Source organism: Coregonus clupeaformis, chromosome 36 (genome assembly GCF_020615455.1).
Source record: "Coregonus clupeaformis isolate EN_2021a chromosome 36, ASM2061545v1, whole genome shotgun sequence".
In the NCBI taxonomy this organism is placed as follows: Eukaryota; Metazoa; Chordata; class Actinopteri; order Salmoniformes; family Salmonidae; genus Coregonus; species Coregonus clupeaformis.
In genome coordinates, this window is record NC_059227.1 from 23,943,583 (window position 1) to 23,966,920 (window position 23,338).

Genomic DNA, 23,338 nt, shown 5'->3' on the forward strand with positions numbered 1-23,338 from the left:
AAAAGTTTGGGGTCACTTAGAAATGTCCTTGTTTTCGAAAGAAAAGCAATTTTTTTGTCCATTAAAATAACATCAAATTGATCAGAAATACAGTGTAGACATTGTTAATGTTGTAAATGGCTTTTGTAGCTGGAAACAGCTGATTTTTTATGGAATATCTACATAGGCGTACAAAGGCCCATTATCAGCAGCCATCAGTCCTGTGTTCCAATGGCACGCTGTTTGCTAATCCAAGTTTATTATTTTAAAAGGCTAATTGATTATTAGAAAACCCTTTTGCAATTATATTAGCACAGCTGAAAACTGTTGTGCTGATTAAAGAGGCAATAAAACTGGCCTTCTTGAGACTAGTTGAGTATCTGGAGCATCAGCAATTGTGGGTTCGATTACAGGCTCAAAATGGCCAGAAACAAACAACTTTCTTCTGAAACTCGTCAGTCTATTCTTGTTCTGAGAAATGAAGGCTATTCCATGCGAGAAATTGCCAAGAAAGTGAAGATCTCGTACAACGCTGTGTACTACTCCCTTCACAGAACAGCGCAAACTGGCTCTAACCAGAATAGAAAGAGGAGTGGGAGGCACCGGTGCACAACTGAGCAAGAGGACAAATACATTAGAGTGTCTAGTTTGAGAAACAGACGCCTCACAGGTCCTCAACTGGTAGCTTCATTAAATAGTACCTGCAAAACACCAGTCTCAACTCAACAGTGAAGAGGCAACTAAGGGATGCTGACCTTCTAGGCAGAGTTGCAAAGAAAAAGCAATATCTCAGACTGGCCAATAAAAATAAAAGATTAAGATGGGGTTGTGGGTTCGTTTCCCACGGGGGGCCAGTATGAAAAATGTATGCACTCACTAACTGTAAGTCGCTCTGGATAAGAGCATCTGCTAAATGACTGTAAACTGAAAGAAGCTGAATTATCGGTCTGGACAGAGAGCTAAACAAACACCTCCCTGTCATTTTCTGACACTGAAATGCGTCTATTATCAATACAACGTGAGAGAAGGCTGATTGATTAGTTAGCACGCTGTTAGTGTGCTGTTTTGTTCTTGAATTTCTCAACAATAGCTCACATGATTAGATGGATCCACTGACTCAACCTCATGCATTGGAAAAGTGTCAAAATAGGCTATCATATAATAATAATATAATATGCCATTTAGCAGACGCTTTTATCCATAGCGATTTACAGTCATAATCATATTTTTTTCTTTTGGTTCTCAGGTGTTTAGAGACATATTACTATTTTATTGGGAATATGAAGTCTCACATTTGAACATTTTAATCTAAGGCATTTCTTGAGAGAGTGATATACCCACAATAAAGCAAAATGTTGTTTCGTTATGTTCCCTAAATGACAGCAATAGAAATATAATTTGCATGCAATGACACTAGTCGTTACTCTAGTTAAGCTATCATTCGGGCATAAATCTATTGAAAAGCAAACCGGCAGTCACTCACCTTGTCCGCAAGGTTTTCTTTCCGATTCTTCCGCAGCATGTTCTTTATCCGACTTTTTATTGTTGACCCGTGCCCGTCTGTCATCTTGATATCCCGATAAATGTCTTACGTTAAAAGTTGTTTGAACGGTGAAATCCTTCTTTAGGATACATACGCGCTTGCATCACCAAGTAATATTTTTTGCAGCTGAGTAAACTTTAGTGACATAGGCTTGTGTACAACTTTAATCTCTTGAGTAGGTTAGAGAAGTGTTAAACTACCGTGACGGGTGTACTGTAGTCGGTTTAGCTAATGTTTGGCGACTAAACTAGTTATATCTCCTCTAGTGCAGGGGCTCCCAAACTGTGGGACACGCCCCATTGGGCGCGAGGGGTCGGCGAAAAAACTTTTTTTTTTTTTTGAAGGAACAGTCTGGCTTTAAACTTACTCTTGAAAGTTGTAATAATAGAATGCCCAAGGTGCAATTTCGCTCATTATCAGTTCCTCTTGTCATGTTATTCATTGCATACCTTAGAGAGCTATTTATAACATGTCAGAAATGTCCAGATCAACTCCATGTCAGCTAAAGTTTCTTTATTTAGGTTTTTTAGCCCATATAGTAATTTTTTTGTCACTCAAACATCACATGAATACACATTAGAAAATATGCTTTAAAACTGCAAAATGTTCTTTGCACCCCATGACAAAATGTGTAGAATTAGGAAATAAGCTTTAAACCTGCAAAATTATCTCCACAAGAGGGGTGTGAACAGTGCTTGTGCCCATAGAAATAGATGTGGCCTGTGCATGTTCCCCAATGCTGGAAGGGGGGCCCCCCAGAGGGAAAACGTTTGGGAACCCTACTCTAGTGCAGTAGGAGATCAATATGATTGAATTCAGTAGCTCAGATAAAGTTAGCCTACATCTGCACTCTACTAGGCTTATAATGCAATCATTACCCTGTATCCGCCAGTGTAATAGAGACGTGTGTAAAACCCAGATAAAATATAAATTTAAGCTTTCTGTCATGAATAGACCTAAGAACCATTAGAACACTGCAATAATTAATGTCTATAATTACTAGTCAAATTATGATTATTCTATATTTATGAATTGTTTCATTATTGTGTTCTATTTTATTATTCCACATGCTATACTATTCTACCACCTCGTGGCGTTTCATGCAGGTTACAACAACTGCCACACCAAATAAATGTATACAGTTTAATCCATTTAAGGCCACAGTATCTTGCCAGCACATCTCAGTGACTGACATAGCAGTCATTTCTTTACAAAAAAATGCATTGAGGAGCATTATTCAACACTCAAGTCAGACATGAACATTTACAAACATTATTATTTGGAAATATATACACACACACCACAGTAGGCTTAGATAATGATTGTTTGTGACACACAAGATTGAAACAAATGTCTTTTGACTACAAATGAAATAAATGTTTAAATGTTATGCATAAGTTCCTCAAAAATCAGACATAAGAATCATTGAACAAGGAGTACCATTGGAAAACAGACGGGGAAGCAACTCATAAGGCAAATGAAAATATTCAACATTGTTGTAACTGTGTAGAAATAGTAGAAAGAATTGTATGAATTGTATTTGCCAAAGACTTAAAGAAAAAAAAATCCAAAAGCCTGGTAATGAAATGAAGAGTATTTAAAAAGGACTGGACGCACCAATCGCATATAGCTAGTCTTTACAGTGGCATAGAAATAACATTGACAGTGTTTTTGACATGAACAAACACATGAATGTTATCTGAAATCAATGATTTTCAGCTGCAAAGATTAGGGCCTATTGGTAACTTCAAAATGGACCAGAAAGTAATTGATCTGTTTTGTGGTCATGCATGTCCATTATTTTTGTAGATTTAATCGAAGACAACACACACCCATACATTAACAAAACATGGGGAGTGAAGTCATGAACCCATCATGTTACTTAAGCGAAAAAAATACAGACCTTCCCTTTATCTTAAAAAAATCACAGGGGTTTGATTATTAAATAACATAAGTAAATCAACTTTTTAGAACATAATAACAATATTGACTTCATCAAAAAAGTATGACATGCCACATTCACCCCAATATGGGGCTAACGTTCTATGTACAACTACTCAAAACAGCAGCTAAACCTTCACTACATTCATACAGTTAATTCATTTAATGTTTCGCTCAATGACTACAGATGTTCTGAAAACTGACTGTCCTGTAGGTGTAAATTATTGTCTGCTTTGTGTGTTCACGAGTACGCAGGCAGGCAGGCAGGCAGGCGAGTACTAAAGCTGAGATAGGGTTACCTCACACAGACATAACTGTCCAGGGTCCTTTGGATTTGTGAACAGGCACATGTGGCAGGCTCAATGGGATTTCTGGACCTCTAACATCTAAGGAAGAGTGCAGCCTTTAATGACATCTGTTGACGTGAGGAGCATGACTCTCTAGTTCCTCTGGTTGGAGCTAGGCTGAAATGCATCATTGGAGCGAAGGGAGAGGAAACGAGGTAGACAACTACTGTACATTTGTACATTTACATTTGAGTCATTTAGCAGACACTCTTATCCAGAGCGACTTACAGTAGTGAATGCATACATTTTCATACTGGTCCCTACCAACTGAGCTACACTGTATCGAGATGCACCAATGGAGACATTGTGGAAATGCAGCCTTAGTCTCAGCTCCACTAGGCCTTGTCAGACCTCATTGTCCTCTTCCCACTGACAGAGCCCTTCACTGCTACAGCGCGGGTCACAGGCCGTGTTCCAGTCCGACCCACAGCCTGTGGTGTTTTACCCGGGCTTCCTTTAGTCGTTGCAACAGAGCTATTAACCCCAGCTCGGGTTGCCCTGGCCGGGCGATCTCCTCGTGGTGATTTGGCTGCGCTGCCCTCAGTCTTCACCACAGGGCTTAACCCAGCCCGAGTTACAGGGGCCGGGCTAGGGCCATCTCCAGCTTTCTGTACTTTAGGAGGCCTACCCCGAGTTGCAGGGCTACTGGCAGCTCTCTTCACAGGGCTACCCCCAGCTGGAGTCACTTCAGCCGAGCTACCTCCAGGCCCAGTCGTCACCACAGGGCTAGTATTATCCCCAACCCGTCGTACTTTAGCAGTCCTACCCCGCCTCGTAGGGCTAAGTACCCTTGGGGTCAGTTGATTTTCACCATCCCTAGTGTTAGTCACAAGAATACCCCCAGGTGGAGACACTGGGGTAAGGGTACTACCCGTGGCTTGTGTAACGTTGGCCGAGCTCCCCCCAGGCGTTGCCACAGGGGTAGTAGTGATATGTTCAGTTGGTGGTGATTTAATGTCCAAGCGCGGCCGTCCTCGTTTTCTCTTCACAGGTGGAGCCTCCAAGCCGTCTGCCGAGCCTCCCTCTCCCTTCTGTGTCACCCAGCAATCATTTTCCTTTGATGTCACCAAGCCGTCCTCTGCTTTCTTAGTGATCGAGCTATAATTTTCCTTTGGTGGGACCAAGCTATTAGTTTCTTTCTGAGACACTGTGCTATCCTGTTCTTTTTGTAGTTCTGAGCTATCCTTTCTTTTCTGTGTGACTGAGCTACTCTTGCCCTTCGGTGTCACAGAGTTCTTCTTTCCATTGTGTTGGACCATGTTATCCTTGTGCTTCGGTGTGACCACACTATCCTTTCACTTCCGCCCCGATACTATGCCCTCGTGTTCAGAGAGAGCCGTCACCAGTACGGCTGCCTCTCCCTTGGTCAGAGACAGGCCCCAGCCTCCTGGATCACTCTCTCCCACCACCTGCGGTTTCTCCAACGGCCCCCAGATGGCACTGTTTAGGGGAGCGCTCTCCACAAGGGGACACTTCATAACAGAAAGCCTATTGATCAAGTTTTTATTGATTAGGGACTTCTTCTCTTTAGGAGTTGATATGTTGTCCTTCTCTGTGGAAGGTTCTTCTTCCATGGATCCATTACAGACAGGGGCCTGTGGTTCCTCCTTACCTACCTCTGGCCTCTCCTCTGCTGGGCTGTCTGAGGGCTGGTCAGCCTCCCCAGATAATCTACCCTGGTCCTTCTTCTCAGGGTCAGTGGCAGACACAGAGCACTGTGGGCTAGGGGTCTGCGAGAGGGGCTGAGAGGGGTGGATAGTCTGGGGTGTAGACTCCTTTTCCACAGCTCTCTCCTTCTCCACAACCTCCTTGGCTGCTGAGCAGGTGGTGGTGGTGGGGGTGGAGAGGGAGGTGACTGTTGATGGTCTCTTCATAACCGTCACTGTGTAGAGCGCTCCTCCTGCTGTGGATAAAGGAAATACATGACAGTTAGAATGACAGACTTACAACAACATATTCTATAATAATAATAATAATATGCCATTTAGCAGACGCTTTTATCCAAAGCGACTTACAGTCATGTGTGCATACATTTTTACGTATGGGTGGTCCCGGGGATTGAACCCACTATCCTGGCATTACAAGCGCCATGCTCTACCAGCTGAGCTACAGAGGACCACATTCTAGTCAGAATGGCAGTCTGACAATCATAACCCTTGCCACATTTTACCCATATAGTGTGCCAATGGACTTTAAAACCCAGTTATCACACTCTTCCAATTCAGCATTGTTTATATTTCATTTCTAGATATAGAACATACATAACCTTCTAGCCAAGAGTGAGAGACCAAATGTGGGTGTCCTGTTCCTGTATGAGCTCACCTGGTTTGGAAGCAGGAAGTATGATCTTGCCACTTTTGGTGCGTAGAACAGCAGCCACTGGTTTCACAGAGCCCCTAGCTGCCCTTGCCTGACCCAGAGAGCTAGCCCGAGACAACTGGGACACTGGGATACACACAGAGAGAAATACATTAATAAATAAGAGCTATATCTAAATGGTTTATCAAAGTTATCTGGCTAACTAGTTGATCCTGCTTAGTGCCCATACTCTCTTGGGACATTGGGAGAAGGAAAGAGAGAAACAGGTGATTAGCGACCCTTTGACTTGGCTGCGCGAGTTAAATGTTTCATTGGTCGTATTAGTGCGAGCAGCACATTCTACATGGTTACCTCACTCAAAACGTCCTATTTTTTAGGAGGCTAAACCATGATTTGGTCAAACAGTAAAGTACATTATAACCTCATGATTCCTGTAATGAAAGTGTCTGCCCACCCCTGTACCTGTTTCACTGGGGCCTTCTGCGGTGTTGAGCGAGCCACTCGCTCTCTCCTTTCCCCGGGAAAATAATGCTCCAGGAGAAAGAAAGTGTTCTGATTGTATAACATTTTTACATTATATTGTGGGTAAAACACAACTTTCCTGTTATCACAGTCGAAGAAAGGAGGTTATCAGCTTTCTGTAGGTATAATTTGTATTTCTCAGCTCTCAATTTTGAGCTCTATAGCAACTATTTTACAACCAAGATATCTGATATGGCTTTGAGATACGACGGAGCACGCGAAATGTGCATTGGCCATTGCGATTGCATAGACCTCATGGAAACTGTAAACACTCACTACTGTAAGTCACTCTGGATAAGAGCGTCTGCTAAATGACTAAAATGTCAATGTAAAATTGGGCGGTAGGCTAGAACTGTAACTTTTTTTGGACCTAAACAATTTACTGTTAGATTAATACATGGCTACTAACAGTGGGTATTATATTTAGAGATGGAAGATCTAGCTATTGTGTTTTGAGATTTCCACTTACTCAGGTGGTGAATTAGCATAAAATAAATTAGCCTATGATATTAGTGCACATTATAATGCAGGCAAATCTCTATTAAACAAACAACAAAAAAACATTCTGGAGCCATATTTTTACAGTAAAATATAACAATAGCTTAATTGTCAAACCAAAATGCAAGACAATCACTGGATTAGGTTGCACAAAAATATTTTGAATCACAACATGAAAAGATGACGAAACAAGATATTTCTTCAATACAATCTCAGTAGTCCATTACACTTTTTAATAAAGCACTGTGAATGACTATAACATACCTTTTTTTTCTATTGCGTGACTGCACATCTTTTTTTGGGTGCGACCAAATCATGGGCTGGTGCCCCCATGGGAAAATGTTAGTCTGGAGCCCTGGTCCTACTACAGTGGTGTGTATTCATGGGTGCCAAAGGATACCATGCTTCCCCAAAAATTTCACCAAAAAGTAACTTTCATGAAAACAAGATGTTTTAGGCTTAGTTAAAGTGAAACACGTCAATTCTGGTCTTCATTTTGACAGTTGCAAAAGTGATATATTTTGGTCTTTTAGTAGTAAATTTAGCAATTTTTGCCCCTAATGGTTCAACTCTACCATTTAAATTGTGATGTAGAGGCACCTTGAGAATGTCACGCCCTGGCTCGGGGGATTCTCGTATGTTGAGCCAGGGTGTTAGTTTCTATGTTTTGTGTTGTGGGTCTAGTTTGCTTATTTCTATGTTGGCCTGAGTGACTCCCAATCAGAGGCAACGAGTGTCAGCTGTCAGCTGGTTGTCTCTGATTGGGAGCCATATTTAAACAGTCGGTTTTTCATTCGTGTTTGTGGGATTTTGTTTCTAGTCTGTTTATGGTAAACCGTGAACTGTCACGTATCGTTTGTTGTTTTGATCGTGTCTCATAATAAATAGTATGTTTGCCTGCAACGCTGCACCTTGGTCCTCCTCTATTCCCTACGACGAGCGTGACAGAAAATCCCACCACAACTGGACCAAGCAGCGAGTCGAGGAGCCATCGCCAGGGAAATCCCTAGCAGATATCCGTGGCAGCCTCGACTGGGTCAAGCCGAGTGAAGAGCGGAGAGAGTGGACTTGGGAACAATGGAGGAAGAGCTTTGACTGGGTCAAGCCAATTGAGGAGCTGAATAGCGGGAGTTGGAGGCAGAAGAGCGAGAGTTGGGCGAGAACTATAGAGGCCTGGCCCACGGGGAGGAGAGACCCCCAGAACATTTTTAGGGGGGGGCTCACGACGTCGGGGCAGCAGGAGGCCGCGATAGAGCGGTCCAGCGGGTTGGCAGAGGAGGCCGCCAGGTTACGGGGGCCACCGGCCGAAGAGGGGGTGGAAGGTGTAGAGGCACGGCGAGAGGTACTGGGGTGTGTTACCAGTCCGGTCCGGCCCATTCCAGATCCCGGCGTAGGACCAGTGGTGTGTGTCCCCAGTACGATCCGGCCTGTTCCTGCTCCCCGCACCAAGTCAGTGGTGCGTTTCGTCAGCCCGGCTCGGCCCGTTCCTGCTCCCCGCACCAAGTCAGTGGTGCGTTTCGCCAGCCCAGTTCGGCCTATTCCTGCTCCCCGCACTAAGTCTGTGGTGCGTCTCGTCAGCCCGGCTCGGCCCGTTCCTGCTCCCCGCACCAAGTCAGTGGTGCGCTTCGTCAGCCCGGCTCGGCCCATTCCTGCTCCCCGCACCAAGTCTGTGGTGCGTTTCGTCAGCCCGGCTCGGCCCATTCCTGCTCTCCGCACCAAGTCTGTGGTGCGTTTCGTCAGCCCTGTCCGGCCCGTTCCTGCTCTCCGCACCAAGTCTGTGGTGCGCGTCGCCAGCCCAGTCCGGCCCATTCCTGCTCCCCGCACCAAGTCTGTGGTGCGTTTCGTCAGCCCTGTCCGGCCCGCTCCTGCTCCCCACACCAAGCCAGTGGTGTGCGTTGTCAGTCCAGCACGGCCCGTGCCTGTTCCCCACACCAAGCCAGTGGTGTGCGTCGTCGGTCCGGCACGGCCCGTGCCTGTTCCACTGGTGCCTGGTCCGGCACCGGTCAGATGCGTTACGCCGGAGCTAGAGCAATCCGCTCCACCAGTGTGCAGTCCAGCTCCGGTCAGCAGGGCCAGACCGGACCAGGGGTACTTTGGGGGGTTAGAGAGCGAGTGGGGATCATGCCCGGAGCCGGATCCGCCGCCTAGGCGGAGTGCCTACCCGGTCCCTCCCCTGTTGTGTTTGGTTGGCGCGGTCGGAGTCCGCGCCTTTAGGGGGGGGTACTGTCGCGCCCTGGCTCGGGGGACTCTCGTATGTTGAGCCAGGGTGTTAGTTTCTATGTTTTGTGTTGTGGGTCTAGTTTGCTTATTTCTATGTTGGCCTGAGTGACTCCCAATCAGAGGCAACGAGTGTCAGCTGTCAGCTGGTTGTCTCTGATTGGGAGCCATATTTAAACAGTCGGTTTTTCATTCGTGTTTGTGGGATTTTGTTTCTAGTCTGTTTATGGTAAACCGTGAACTGTCACGTATCGTTTGTTGTTTTGATCGTGTCTCATAATAAATAGTATGTTTGCCTGCAACGCTGCGCCTTGGTCCTCCTCTATTCCCTACGACGAGCGTGACAGAGAAGGTGCCTCTACGTCATGTCAAGGGAGGGTTTCGGTTTGAAATACATTCCTTTCTAGATGTGCTGGGTGGTACCACCTCAAGGCATACTATAAAAGCAGGTGACAGCGCGCCCTATTTGGCAATGGTCTTGGTAAGTGGAGTGTGCCAATGTATTTTGCATGACGCATCCTTGACTAAACTACAGATGTTACACAAAATTCAAAACGGCAGTATGGCACATTTCCGCTCAACGTTTTTACTTACCGTTTCATACACATCTGTGCTTTTAAGACAAAATAAAAAAGTAGGCTATGAGGATTATACATTTATATTCGTAGCTACATCCATCGTAACAAGAAATAGATGACAATGGTGGTCGTGTCAACATGTCATCTTTTTCCCTAACTGTTATGACTGATTAGTGGTGCAGTCTGCTAAAACAGTTAGCTCATAGTTCAATAGCAGCGAGTTGTAATCCACATGGGGCAGACGTTTTTTATATTCAATATTCATCCCATGCCCACACACTTCTAATTCTGAAAAGTGAAAGAATACCATGAGAGGGGTCGCCCTGGTAGTAGTTGTAGGTTTTTATACAGTACCCAAGACCAATCTGTGAGTTAATTTGACCATTGGAAAACGGAGCCCCTAATCTTAATTTTCAAGGTGATGATTGCACTTTCCTTCCCAACACAATACCGATATAAAATGTCAGTCCACATAAAAAAAAATAATAATTGCGCCCCATGGGGGATTCAAACTTACACCGCAAGTGGCAATAGATGTCAGGAACTCGGCGCCTTACCACTGAGCTAACTGTCCAGAGACTTATTCGTTCGCGATGCACATCATTTTATTATCAGAGCGAGCCAGTGGACTTCTGGTAAGTATGTGTTAGTGAGAAAGTGTTGGGATCAGGTACAACTACGTTTACCCACCCCCAAAATGAATATTTATGAGCAATTTCCCCCACCCACAACTTTTTTTTTACATTTCAAGAGGTTGGGCAAAGGCTAAAATTGGGGTTGAGAGTTACCCTTTAATCATTTTCCTTCAATTGACTGTCTGGTCAATAAGAGTGTGACATGTCATAATCTTCTTGGCCAGACAGCATCAGATGCATGGGCTACACATACTGAGACAGAGGGGCGCTGTTTCCCTCGCTCAGATGCTTTCTCCGGTGAGACTGATGTGTCTTGCTGTCGGAGCGTCTCGGTCAAATTATCAATATTTAGAGACCCCCCCCAAAGTTGAACTTTTGTTGCCTTTAGAGGAGCTCATGTCTCATTAAGGGGAGTTGAGCTCCCCCTGGCTCCCCTGTAATTCGCAATCTGGGCACACCTGTTAAAATATGTAAAAAATAAATAGCTTTATCTGAATGTTTATTTAAGTTAGTTGGCTAATTCATTGATCCAACTTAGTGCCATACCTCCTGTTGTCAGACATATAGGAAACAGGTTATTATTACCTGTCAGGGTGTTGGGACTATGAGTGGAGGTGGTGGAGGAGAGCTGGGAGGTAGAGGAGGAGGAGAGCACATCTGCTCTTCTCTGGGCAGCCAGAGCTCTCTTCTTCTCCCAGATCTCCTTCAGCTTGGCCTTGATCAGCTCCTCTGGCTTCCCTACAATGGAAGGAGATATGGGTTTATAACAACATGTCTTAGTTCTTAGGACGGGGTTAGGACGGGATGCCGCTAGTATCTTAGTTTTGTTCTGTTTTCGGGCTTTCTTAAGTTCACACACACCACTGTATTTGCCTTCAAAACCACCTTTGAAAATAAGTAGTCTGAAACAACATAATACTCAAGTAGCTCATGTAAGTGAGTGAGTGGGTAGTTTCAGTCAGACGTACCAGACATGTATGCAATCTCATTGACATAGACAGACTGGATCTCAGTCAGCATCCTCTTCTTCTCCTCCAGAGACTTAGAGTCCACTGACAGGGTATGAATCTCCTTCAGAGCCTGATGGAAGAAAGAGTTTAAATCTCTTTTGTATTCGATAATCATCAATCTATAGCCAAGCTGCAAACCAATGGGAAGCTCAGAGGTCACAATGCGAAAAAGGTTTTGAGGTTAGTTTTTTCAATAAAAGGATATGTGTACAGTACATGTGTCTACCACAGTACAGAACAGGATAAAATGAACCAAAACAAATTGCCAGTTACACAGCCACATAACAGACTGTCCCTTACTTGTGAAAGGAGGTCAAGGTTCGAGACCTTGGGGTCCAGTTTTTCCATGAACAGCACCTGTTTGAGTCTGGTGAAGAGTTTCTGGTGCTCGCCGCGACGCAACCTCTCCGTCAGGTTACGGTTCTTACGACCCCCTCCCTCGCCAGACCCAGACCCCTCCTCCTCTCTCTTTTCCCTCTGATGCTGCATGGCACAGGGGGTCAAAGGTTAAGGGTCATGGAGCATTCTATTGGGTATTCCGAGACCTCTAAAGCAATTTTTTTTGCCATACATGACAGCTATGAATGAGTAGACAAGACATCTCCGAAAAAGAGGACCTAAGAATACTACAAAACAAGATGGCTCTGCAGTTACAATGGACAGATGGGAGATGTCTTACCTTTCCCTTTGGCGCCGTTTCACCATCCTGACTGTTTTGTCTGTGAGGGGAAAAAATATTTATTTTATACAAACATGTAAAAACCTTAACTTGAAACCCAGCTTCCTTGAGACAGTCTCACGCAAATCATACTGCTAAATGTAAATAGCCAAACACACACGCACCCATGCACGCACACAAACACACACACACACTCCAGTCTTACTGTGTGTGTTTGACAGCGGCCCTCATCTGAGTGATGGTGATTCCCTGTCTCCTCTCCTCCACCGTCTCGATGTCAACAGCTTCCTCCTCGTCTTCCTGGGGTGAGAGACAGCACAACACACTCTGGCTTTACAAAACACTACACCAGAAGTCATTCAAGTGCAACTGCAGCAAATAAACTTTCAAAATAAACATATAATAAAAAAAATACTTAAATCAAACCATACCTCGGCATATTCATCACTGTCGGAATCCGAGTTATCCGACGAGTCGTCCGATTCACAGTCCTCGACATTCAAATCAGGATGCCCGTTCTCATGCATTCTCAGAGTCGTAAACTTACTGAACTTTGAGTCTTTCTGACATGATTCTGGGCTCCACAGTCGCGAGCCCTCCCCCACCTCCCCCCTCTCACAGGTCAGCTCATTGGGCTCCGTGGGACTAGAGTAGTTGACTTTGGCTGATCTAAGGTCAGATTTTAGAGTCAGACTCTGTTTCTTCTGGGCTAGAGATAATCTGGAGTCAGGTGTATTGGTATTTAACTCTGGGGTGTAGGAGTGCTTTTCAGATTGCACAGTCTCTGTTTTAACTGGTATCAAGGTTAGAGGTGAGGGAGAAGAAGAAGAGGTTCCTTTCTGGTTCTTCTGGGCCTTTCCCCTTGCAGGTCCAGAGGAAGATTTGGTCTCCAGATGAGGCCCTCCTTGCTGTGAAGTTCTGGCTGCTACCGCTTCACCAACGGCTGTGGTTCTGATTAGTTTGGGTAGCCGGGGAGCACCACCAGTACCTCCAGGTTTAGGGAGCTGGATGAGGGTGAAGCCCCCAGGCAGGGCCACTCCGGCTGGGCCTTCCATGGTGCCCTGGCCTGGGCCCCTTGAGCCCTGGTCCCCTGCAGGAGGTGGACAGATCCTGAAGGAGTAGGTCTCAATCTGGCCCAGGAAGCTGGGGGTCTTCAGGGAGGAGGAGATGGTGAGTGAGACGGGGGAAGAAGAAGATGAGGTCTGGGATGGGGTGATGGCACATGACTGGCCTGTGATGAATTTGATGAGGGGGGCGTGGGGAGGGGGGCTGCGAGGGGGGTGGATGGAGGTGAGAGGAGGGGGAGGAGGTGGGAGTGTTTTGGGGGTAGACAGCTTGATAGCAGAATCTGTGGGGACAACACAAGATAGAGACCGTTGAGGCTGTGTGTATGTGTATATATATGTGTGTGTGTGTGTGTGTGTGTATACACATGCATCAGTACATGAACTCACCAGGAGTCTTTTCTTGATTCTTGGCCTTTATGTGACGCATCTGATTCAGAGGTACCGGTTTGATCAGCTGTCCGTTGGTCTGATGATACGTTTTACAGCCCTGGGAGGAAGCGACTGTCTGTTGTAGCATCTTCCTCCCTGCAGGGGGCACCACACCAGGATGAGAGCCAGGGGAGGTGCCTGGGGCAGGAAGAGGTGCCATGGGGATCAGAAGCAGGTGAGCGACGGCTGGGTCTTTAGGGTCTGTGGTGGTGGTGGTTTGACTAGTGGAGGTGACACCTAGGGACCATGGTGGTCTGTAGGGAGGAAGCTTGTTCTTCCCTGGAAAAGGACAACAGTGACAGTGTGAGAAAGATACCTTTTATGAGAAAACTATAGCCATCCTTGATCAGGCTTCGGTTACTCAACTGTCTAATTACATCATATTTAACACAATAAAACATTTACAAGTGTTGAAGGTTAAGGTTAAAATGTCTACCTCAAGCCTCTATTCCCTCTTACCTGCTGGTGTCTGGAATACTTTCTGGGCCATAGCCATAGATTTAACACTACTACTGCCTAAAGGAGTAACAGCAGTGCCTGCTGTCTTTAAGCACCCAGCACCCACAGGTGTTTTCTTCAACCTGGGTAAGCAGGAGAGGGGCTTTTGAGGGGCCTTCGCTACAGAGCGCAACCTGCCGGTGACGAACGCAGCCAGTCGATTGGTCGGGTGCAGAGCTCCCATCTGCCCCAGCAGCAGCCGGGCCTGGGAGTAGGGTTTACCGTTCACCTGGGGAGGAAGAAAGAAAGATCAACATTAAGAACAGGTTCTCTGCAAATGTGGAGGATTGAGCTTTTCACAAAACGTAGCCAAAATGTTTATATTACAACTTGGAGGTCCTCAATGACAATAAAACCACTGCAAACTTTATGCTAGGTCATTATTTGTATTTGTTTTATGTCTAGCTACAAGACTAAAATCAATGTCAAGTGAACATAATAAGCCCACCTGGATGAGTCCTACAGCAGGGCAGGCTGGTTGTTTCTTCTTGGCTCTCAGTCTGCCTGCTGGCACCACTCCAGTCAGGAAAGGTGTCACGCCGACTTGCATCTCCGGCTCCTCAGGCTCTGGCTTAGGGATGCCCCCTTCCTCCTCCTCATCCCTGTCATCTGTGACTTCACTATCGGATTCGTCAATATCATCGGTATAGTCGTCTTCAGCCTTACTGATGCACACCTTGAAGTAAGGAAGTGCATGATGATAAATCAAATACTCATGAGCATTGATTCGTCACTGATTGAGAGTCTATGCAGTGATGGAGTTATGCATTTTTTTATCTGAAACATGGAGGAATTCTGAACATTATCTGTATGGCAGCATGAGTTGGTCCAAGTAACTGCATCTTTAAGACAGAAAAGGAAATTACATGTTTATAAAAAACTTTATTCTAATGGATATTATCCCCCTACCTTGAATATGATGATGGTGCCCTCGGCCTTGCATGTGTGTGTGTTGGAGAGGAGGCGGACGTGGTAGCGGCCGATGTTGAAGGGTTCGGACAGACTGTTCTGGGTCATGCGTTGACACAGAACCCCCAGGACCCGTTTTCGATGCTGGTCCCAGTTACACTCTGACTGGATCTCCAGCTGCCTGGTGGGCTCAGAACCTTTAGGCTTCTTGGCCTGGGTGGGAGGACTCTTTCCTGGTACAACTACAGGGGAAAGGTCAGAGGTCACAGGTTAAGGGTTAGGACTCAACCAGAATGTAACATTGTATGCTGGCACGCCTGGCAGAAAGGGTTTCGGGCAGAGTGTGAATTATATTGTGCCTTTCGGGGAGCCTCTATTGGGTGCACGTGCTCAAAAACTAGGCTACCTGCGGCTGCACACGTTCGTCCAATCAAAAATAATTCCAGCATCCAAACAGTGCACTGTGCATGCGCCATTTGATGAATGTAAAGATCTCAAGCGTAATGATAGTCGCCGATTGTCATTAGGCCCAGGGCTCCAGACTGCAACCATTCACATTTTGCGACCCTTTGACTTGGCTGCGCAAGTTAAATGTTTAATTTGTCGCATCAGTGAAAGCAGCACATTCGACATGGTCACCTCACTCAAAACATCCTATTTTTTAAGGAGACTAAAACCATGATTTGGTCAAACAGTACATTATCCTCATGTACCTGTTTCACTGGGGCCTTCTGCTTTCTCAGCTCTCAATTTTGAGCTCAATAGCAACTAATTTACAACCAAGATATTTGATATGGCTTTGAGATACGGAGCATGTGAAATGTGCATTGGCCATTGCGATTGTATACTGTATGCCTCATTGAAACTGTAAACACTCACTACTGTAAGTTGCTCTGGATAAGAGCATCTGCTAAATGACTAAAATGTAAATGTTGAAATTGGGCGGAAGGCTAGAACTGCAAATTTTTTGGGGCATAAATTTTTTTACTGTTAGATTAATACATGGCTACTAGCAGTGGGTATTATATTTTGAGATAGTGATCTAACTAATGTGTTTTGAGATTTCCACTTACTCAGGTGGTGAATTAGCCCCAAATAAATTAGCCTATGATATTACTGCACATAAAGATGCAGGAAAATTCATCTCCATTTAACAAAAAAAAGAATACATTCTGGAGCCATATTTTAACAGTAAAATATAACAATAGCCTAATTGTCAACCCAAAATGCATGACAATCACTGGATTAGGTTGTACATGAAAATATTTTAAATCACAACTTGAAAAGATGATGAAACAACGTATTTTGTCAATACCATCTTAGTAGTCCATTACAACGTTTAATAAAGCACTGTGAATGACTGTAAAGATTAAACAAATGTTTTATATTGCGTGACGGCATAATTGTTTTTGGGTGCGACCAAATCATGGGCTGGTGCCCCCAACTGAAAAACTTAGTGGCACCAGTGCCACAAGGGGAAAATGTTAGTCTGGAGTCATGGGCCTACTACTATGTATTCATGGATGCCAAGGGAAGCCATGCTTCCCAGTGTTGTAGTACTCGAGACGGACAGTGAGGTCTCATAATTTCTACCTGAGACCAGCGGAGTAAAAAACTCCTAATTATCAGCTTCCATTCAGTCAGCTCATACAACTGCTTCGCCAGGCCAAATATATACAATCCTTTCTTGAAACATTAATACAGTATCTTAACAGCCTTTATATATATTATAGACATGTTTGCGCAGTGGCGAACCTATAGGCCTTCAGTGTGTGACAGGTTCATGATTCTGAAAGGACAGCTACCGTAATACCAGCGCACTCATGTAGGAGAGTGCACTTTCTGTAAAACAAAGGGCCAGTGGTGTAGTGGAGGCTATATGCAGCTATAAACCGTACACCCACTTTCTTTTCAGTGGGCATTGCGTATACTCACTTCTTAATCCCTACTGATAAGTATCAAAATAGTGTAGTGGAGGCATACGACTTATCAATTATGTAGTACAATTGAGAAATCATGCACAAAGTAGCCTACACAATCACAAAGCACGTGAAATATATTCGCACAGCCTAGTTTCAGCGGAATATCATCTGCAGGCAGCAAGTGTGCAGCTCTCAACTGGTTTTGGCATGGAGCAGCTCACAGAAGAATGACATCGGTAGGAAAGACGTTTCAACTTATGATATCTACTAGTAAATGCTAACTAAGGCAACAAAGGGTATGCAAACCTGGTATTGAAAAAGTGAAGTCCGAAGTGTTGGTTAGTAGGCTATTTGTGATGCGCAATTGTCATCATGCGCTGTTTGCATCAGGGGCGTAGACATGGATGGGCCTGGGTGGACAGAGGCCCACCCACTGGGGAGCCAGGCCCTGACAGGCCCACCCAATCAGATTGATGTGGTTTAAGCATTGTTGTGGACTTAGACCATCACATTTTAAAAATGTTTTCTATATAAAACAAGAAGCGATTTTTTTTCCCTTCGCTGGGCTGGCCGTTTGGGAACTTTTTGGCAAAATGTTGGTATACCCACTTCTCCAGGCACCACTAAACCACTGCATAGGGCTGACAGCAGTCACACACAGCATGATGTTGAAGGATAAGCAGTCCATAAACAATCATAAGAATACAAAAACACAACAATTAAGCATTTCTTAATCGAAATGTACAACTATTACTTCCCATTGCAAAAATCATTTCACGTTTAGCACACAAAGTAACCAGTGACCTAAAGTTTAAAGTGGATCTGACAGCGTTTTAACTACTTTGCAGATATGAAACAAACAGACAATCATAATATCAGTCAAAAATAGGTTGTATTTGACTCAACGTTCGATGAAGTACACTAAGGCATTGTTGTGGGGGGGAAAAGTATTTAGTCAGCCACCAATTGTGCAAGTTCTCCCACTTAAAAAGATGAGAGAGGCCTGTAATTTTCATCATAGGTACACGTCAACTATGACAGACAAATTTAGAAGAAAAAAAATCCAGAAAATCACATTGTAGGATTTTTTATGAATTTATTTGCAAATTATGGTGGAAAATAAGTATTTGGTCACCTACAAACAAGCAAGATTTCTGGCTCTCACAGACCTGTAACTTCTTCTTTAAGAGGCTCCTCTGTCCTCCACTCGTTACCTGTATTAATGGCACCTGTTTGAACTTGTTATCAGTATAAAAAGACACCTGTCCACAACCTCATACAGTCACACTCCAAACTCCACTATGGCCAAGACCAAAGAGCTGTCAAAGGACACCAGAAACAAAATTGTAGACCTGCACCAGGCTGGGAAGACTGAATCTGCAATAGGTAAGCAGCTTGGTTTGAAGAAATCAACTGTGGGAGCAATTATTAGGAAATGGAAGACATACAAGACCACTGATAATCTCCCTCGATCTGGGGCTCCACGCAAGATCTCACCCCGTGGGGTCAAAATGATCACAAGAATGGTGAGCAAAAATCCCAGAACCACATGGGGGGACCTAGTGAATGACCTGCAGAGAGCTGGGACCAAAGTAACAAAGCCTACCATCAGTAACACACTACGCCGCCAGGGACTCAAATCCTGCAGTGCCAGACGTGTCCCCCTGCTTAAGCCAGTACATGTCCAGGCCCGTCTGAAGTTTGCTAGAGTGCATTTGGATGATCCAGACAAGGATTGGGAGAATGTCATATGGTCAGATGAAACCAAAATAGAAGTTTTTGGTAAAAACTCAACTCGTCGTGTTTGGAGGACAAAGAATGCTGAGTTGCATCCAAAGAACACCATACCTACTGTGAAGCATGGGGGTGGAAACATCATGCTTTGGGGCTGTTTTTCTGCAAAGGGACCAGGACGACTGATCCGTGTAAAGGAAAGAATGAATGGGGCCATGTATCGTGAGATTTTGAGTGAAAACCTCCTTCCATCAGCAAGGGCATTGAAGATGAAACGTGGCTGGGTCTTTCAGCATGACAATGATCCCAAACACACCGCCCGGGCAACGAAGGAGTGGCTTTGTAAGAAGCATTTCAAGGTCCTGGAGTGGCCTAGCCAGTCTCCAGATCTCAACCCCATAGAAAATCTTTGGAGGGAGTTGAAAGTCCGTGTTGCCCAGCGACAGCCCCAAAACATCACTGCTCTAGAGGAGATCTGCATGGAGGAATGGGACAAAATACCAGCAACAGTGTGTGAAAACCTTGTGAAGACTTACAGAAAACGTTTGACCTGTGTCATTGCCAACAAAGGGTATATAACAAAGTATTGAGAAACTTTTGTTATTGACCAAATACCTATTTTCCACCATAATTTGCAAATAAATTCATTAAAAATCCTACAATGTGATTTTCTAGATTTTCTGTCATAGTTGACGTGTACCTATGATGAAAATTACAGGCTTTTTAAGTGGGAGAACTTGCACAATTGGTGGCTGACTAAATACTTTTTTCCCCTACTGTAGATGGTAATGCACGATTAATATCATTCACCAATATATTTCTTGGTAGTCCAAAAAATATTGTTATCAGGTTTCAAGTCACAGCTGGCAAGGTACATTGTTTGCTGCCTCCGCTCGGGACGCACTGTTTCAGTTTCAATGACTCAATATTCTGGACAAATACGGATGAATGTAACTAAGGCTGGTAATGTCAATACAATCAAACTAGCATGGGCAATGATCACAAGTTAGTGATAACGTGGCTAATAGGCATGCGTATCTATTTATGTAGCAAGCTAAAAACACGGAGCCAAACATCAGCTAGCTAGCTAGCTAGCTAGCTGGTAGGAGGACATCATGCCATGCCATTGGAGTGGGTGAGTGACTGACTTTTTCCCCTCATATCGTTTTTCGGTGGCTATACACAGCTCGAGATGCTGGTGTCATTTGGTTAGCTAGCAAGAACTTGAACACCTATTATCTAGTTAGCATATCTCTTGCGTTCGCAAATTCCCTCTGGCTATCTACTTCGATTTCAGAGCACTCTCACCTGAGTGTGCCAGAGCGCAGAACAACTGGTTAAAATTAAGAATGCTCAACAACCGCTGAATATGACCGGTGTCAGTAAACGTAGACCAAAATAGTAATAGTTAGTCAAGAACGCTCTAGATAACATAAAAACAGCCTAACCAGCTCTGCTACGGCGAGGATAAAAAAATTGTCAGTGAGGTGTTTTCTAATTTGTGTCTGGAAGTAGCTAGCAAGCTAGCCAACATTAGCCAGTTAGCTTGGGTGCTTGGTTGAGACAAGCATGCATTGGCAGGCAAGCTGCAGAAGGACGAGGAGGCTACAATTCCCCATCATTTATCAGTGCGATTTTGACGGCCAACTAGCTGAAGTAGTTAGAGGGTTTATCTAATGTTCATTCGTTACATTTTAGCTTATCTTGCTCTGGCTAGCATTAGTTGTCGATCTTGTTGTCGTTTATGTGCATAACTGAGGGAGAGAGTGCCTACCTTTTCATGGTTCTTTGATCAATATGACTATAAAGTTCCCAAATGTAAGAGGACTCCCGTGGTGTTTACATATTTGCAGAAATCCATTCTGGTGTATTTTGTGGCTTTTGGCGAATGCGTTCTAATGATCTAAAGTCGCGCTGTTGCAACTTCCTGTAAACACACAGTCCAGTTCAAATTGAATGATGGCAGGCCCGTGTGGCAAATGGCTGGTTTGTATAAAGGCCTACTGTAGCTCTGATTGGCTATAGCGCACCGGTCTGCGTAGACTCCGGTCCTGGACAAGATCGATTTTTATTCGATTTTATTTGCTGCAGTGTCTATTAATTGTCCAAACGTACAGCCACTTTCCCACTCAATATTGCTATATAATTTTCACAAATGCTTTAGTATAAATAATTCCCAAACATTCTAAGAATTTATGAACACGTGAAAATGACCGTATCTAAGCGGTCGCTTCAGATTTTTTAAAAGTGTCATATTCTTCTTGGGGGTGTATATGAAAATGTTTTAATAAGTTTGTTGCTAAAATGCTGTCAGTTCCACTTTCAATGCAACAATGTTTCACAATCATAAGTTATTTTCAAAGAGATGGCTAACAACAGCAAGCGCACTGCAATAAAAAAAACAGTTCCTCTCACCAGATGATGATCATTTCAAACTTAACTTCTTGTTGAAAGTTATTCTTAAAAATGGAGAAGTTAACAAATTAGCAACAACATCCTCTTTGATAACACTTGCTGCAGCCGCTGCAAACTACCCAACAACAAAAGCCAGCTAGCTAGACCGTGGGAAAACTACTGCTCGCTATTGCGCAGTGACCTGTTGGCCTTCAAGAAGGCAGACGTTTCCATACGTTTTTGTAAAAACGGTCCCACCCATTAAGTCAAAATGTGATTGGTTGATTCCACTGTCACTCCAAAATTGTGCCCTAATACAGTTGAATGGCAGATGCCTTTATCTAGATTCTGATGGCCTAGCCAATGGCTGACATAGCTAGCTAGATTTATTTCCCCAGAGACCAGCAAAGAAAAATCCTGATTGGATCAGTGTTAACCCTTTCCTTTCCAACAAAAACATAACATGTTGAAAATAATGATATAAACATTATTTTATAAATCCTTAGCCCTTCTTTGAAGGCGTAGAAGGCCCATTGTTTCCCACTTTGTTTGGGTTAGTAATAATTTGTAGAGTGGCTCTATTTTCTCTCAGCATGCATCTTTTCACTATTTTGAATGTCTAAAGAATCCATATGTTGTTCTGAAATATGAACACAGAAATGCTGGATATTTTGAACTCTTATTATGGTGGTGATTTGAAAAAATTGCAATCATGGTCTTGAATTGGACTTGCATTTTTCTGGTCTCGGTCTTGACTCTGTATCGGACCCTTTGTCTCCCTCCCGGTCTCGGTCTTGACTCGGACTCGATTTGCTCCAGTCTTGGTCTTGAATCGGTCTCGCTTTAGGTGGTCTAACAAAACACTGATGCTTCCCCAAAAATGTGAACAATAAAAAAAGAAATAAAAAAATGTATGAAATAATGTTTAAAGAGTAACTTTAATGGAAAAACTTTTTTTTCATCGAAAACAATATGTTTTATGCTTAGTTATAGTGAAGCACATACATTCTGGTCTTACTTTTGACGGTTCGTTGCAAAAGTGATATATTTTGGTCTTTTAGTAACAAATCTAGCTCTTTTTGCCCCTAGCCGTTCAACTCTACCATTGAAATCATGATGTAGAGGCACCTTGAGAAGGTGCCTCTACATCATCTCAAGGGAGGGTTTCGGTATGAAATACACTCCCTTCTAGATGTGCTGGGTGCTAACACCTCAAAGCTTACTATAAAAGCAAGTAACAGCGGGCCTTATTTGGCAATGGTCTTGGTAAGTGGAGTGTGCCAATATATTTTGCATGACGCTTCCTTGACTAGACTACTGACTAGACGTTACACAAAATTCAAAAGGCATTGAGGCACATATCCACATGACCAAATTCAACGTTTTTATTGGTTATTTCATACCCATCTGTGCTTTTACGAAGACAAAAAAAACATATAGGCTATGAGGATTATAGTTTATATTCATAGCTACATCCATCACAACAAGAAATTGATGACTATGGTAGTCATGTCAACATCTTGTATTTTTTACCAACCGCTAAAACAGTTGGCTCATAGTTCAATTGGTGCCAGTTCTAATCCCACATGGGGCAGATATCTTTCTTTATAATATTCATCCCATGCCCACACACTTCTTATTCTGAAAAGTGAAAGCATACATGTGAGAGGGGTCATCCTGGTAGTAGTTGACGGTTTTTATACAGTACCCAAGACCAATCTGTGAGTTAATTTGACCATTGGAAAAAAAGCTACTGAGTAAATACTGCAATGTGGGTTGGATTTAATTAAGCTCCTAATCTTCAGTTTCAAGGTGATGATTGCACTTTCCTTCCCAACACAATACCGATATAAAATGTCAGTCCACATTTTAAATATTGTTTTTGCGCCCCATGGGGGATTCAAACTTACACCGCAAGTGGCAATAGATGTCAGGAACTCGCCGCCTTACCACTGAGCTAACTGTCCAGAGACGTATTCGTTCGCGATGCACATCATTTTATTATCAGAGCGAGCCAGTGGACTTCTGGTAAGTATGTGTTAGTGAGAAAGTGTTGGGATCAGGTACAACTACGTTTACCCACCCCCAAAATGAATATTTATGAGCAATTCCCCCCA

At 44.0% G+C, this 23,338-nt stretch overlaps 2 protein-coding genes across 3 annotated transcripts in view; both read right to left on the reverse strand.

The window, feature by feature from the left end:
* Window positions 1-1,739, reverse strand: part of LOC121552769 (mitogen-activated protein kinase-binding protein 1) — a 34,383-nt gene extending 32,644 nt beyond the window's left edge. For both annotated transcript variants that reach the window (XM_041865801.2, XM_041865800.2), the window contains exon 1: window positions 1,463-1,739. In XM_041865801.2, the coding sequence (XP_041721735.2) occupies window positions 1,463-1,546 (84 nt within the window). In that variant the 5' untranslated portion in view covers window positions 1,547-1,739. The remainder of the gene's footprint in view (window positions 1-1,462) is intronic.
* Window positions 1,740-2,651: 912 nt separating this feature from the next.
* The window catches only part of LOC121552707 (MAX gene-associated protein-like), a 47,310-nt gene continuing 26,623 nt past the window's right edge, over window positions 2,652-23,338 (reverse strand). Inside the window, exons 7-18 of the mRNA XM_045211179.1 lie at window positions 15,172-15,413; window positions 14,711-14,938; window positions 14,224-14,491; window positions 13,723-14,043; window positions 12,700-13,616; window positions 12,474-12,568; window positions 12,269-12,308; window positions 11,890-12,072; window positions 11,548-11,659; window positions 11,165-11,317; window positions 6,133-6,255; window positions 2,652-5,713 (exon numbers count right to left, since the gene is read on the reverse strand). Coding sequence (XP_045067114.1) covers window positions 5,106-5,713; window positions 6,133-6,255; window positions 11,165-11,317; window positions 11,548-11,659; window positions 11,890-12,072; window positions 12,269-12,308; window positions 12,474-12,568; window positions 12,700-13,616; window positions 13,723-14,043; window positions 14,224-14,491; window positions 14,711-14,938; window positions 15,172-15,413 — 3,290 coding nt within the window. The 3' untranslated portion in view covers window positions 2,652-5,105. The remainder of the gene's footprint in view (window positions 5,714-6,132; window positions 6,256-11,164; window positions 11,318-11,547; window positions 11,660-11,889; window positions 12,073-12,268; window positions 12,309-12,473; window positions 12,569-12,699; window positions 13,617-13,722; window positions 14,044-14,223; window positions 14,492-14,710; window positions 14,939-15,171; window positions 15,414-23,338) is intronic.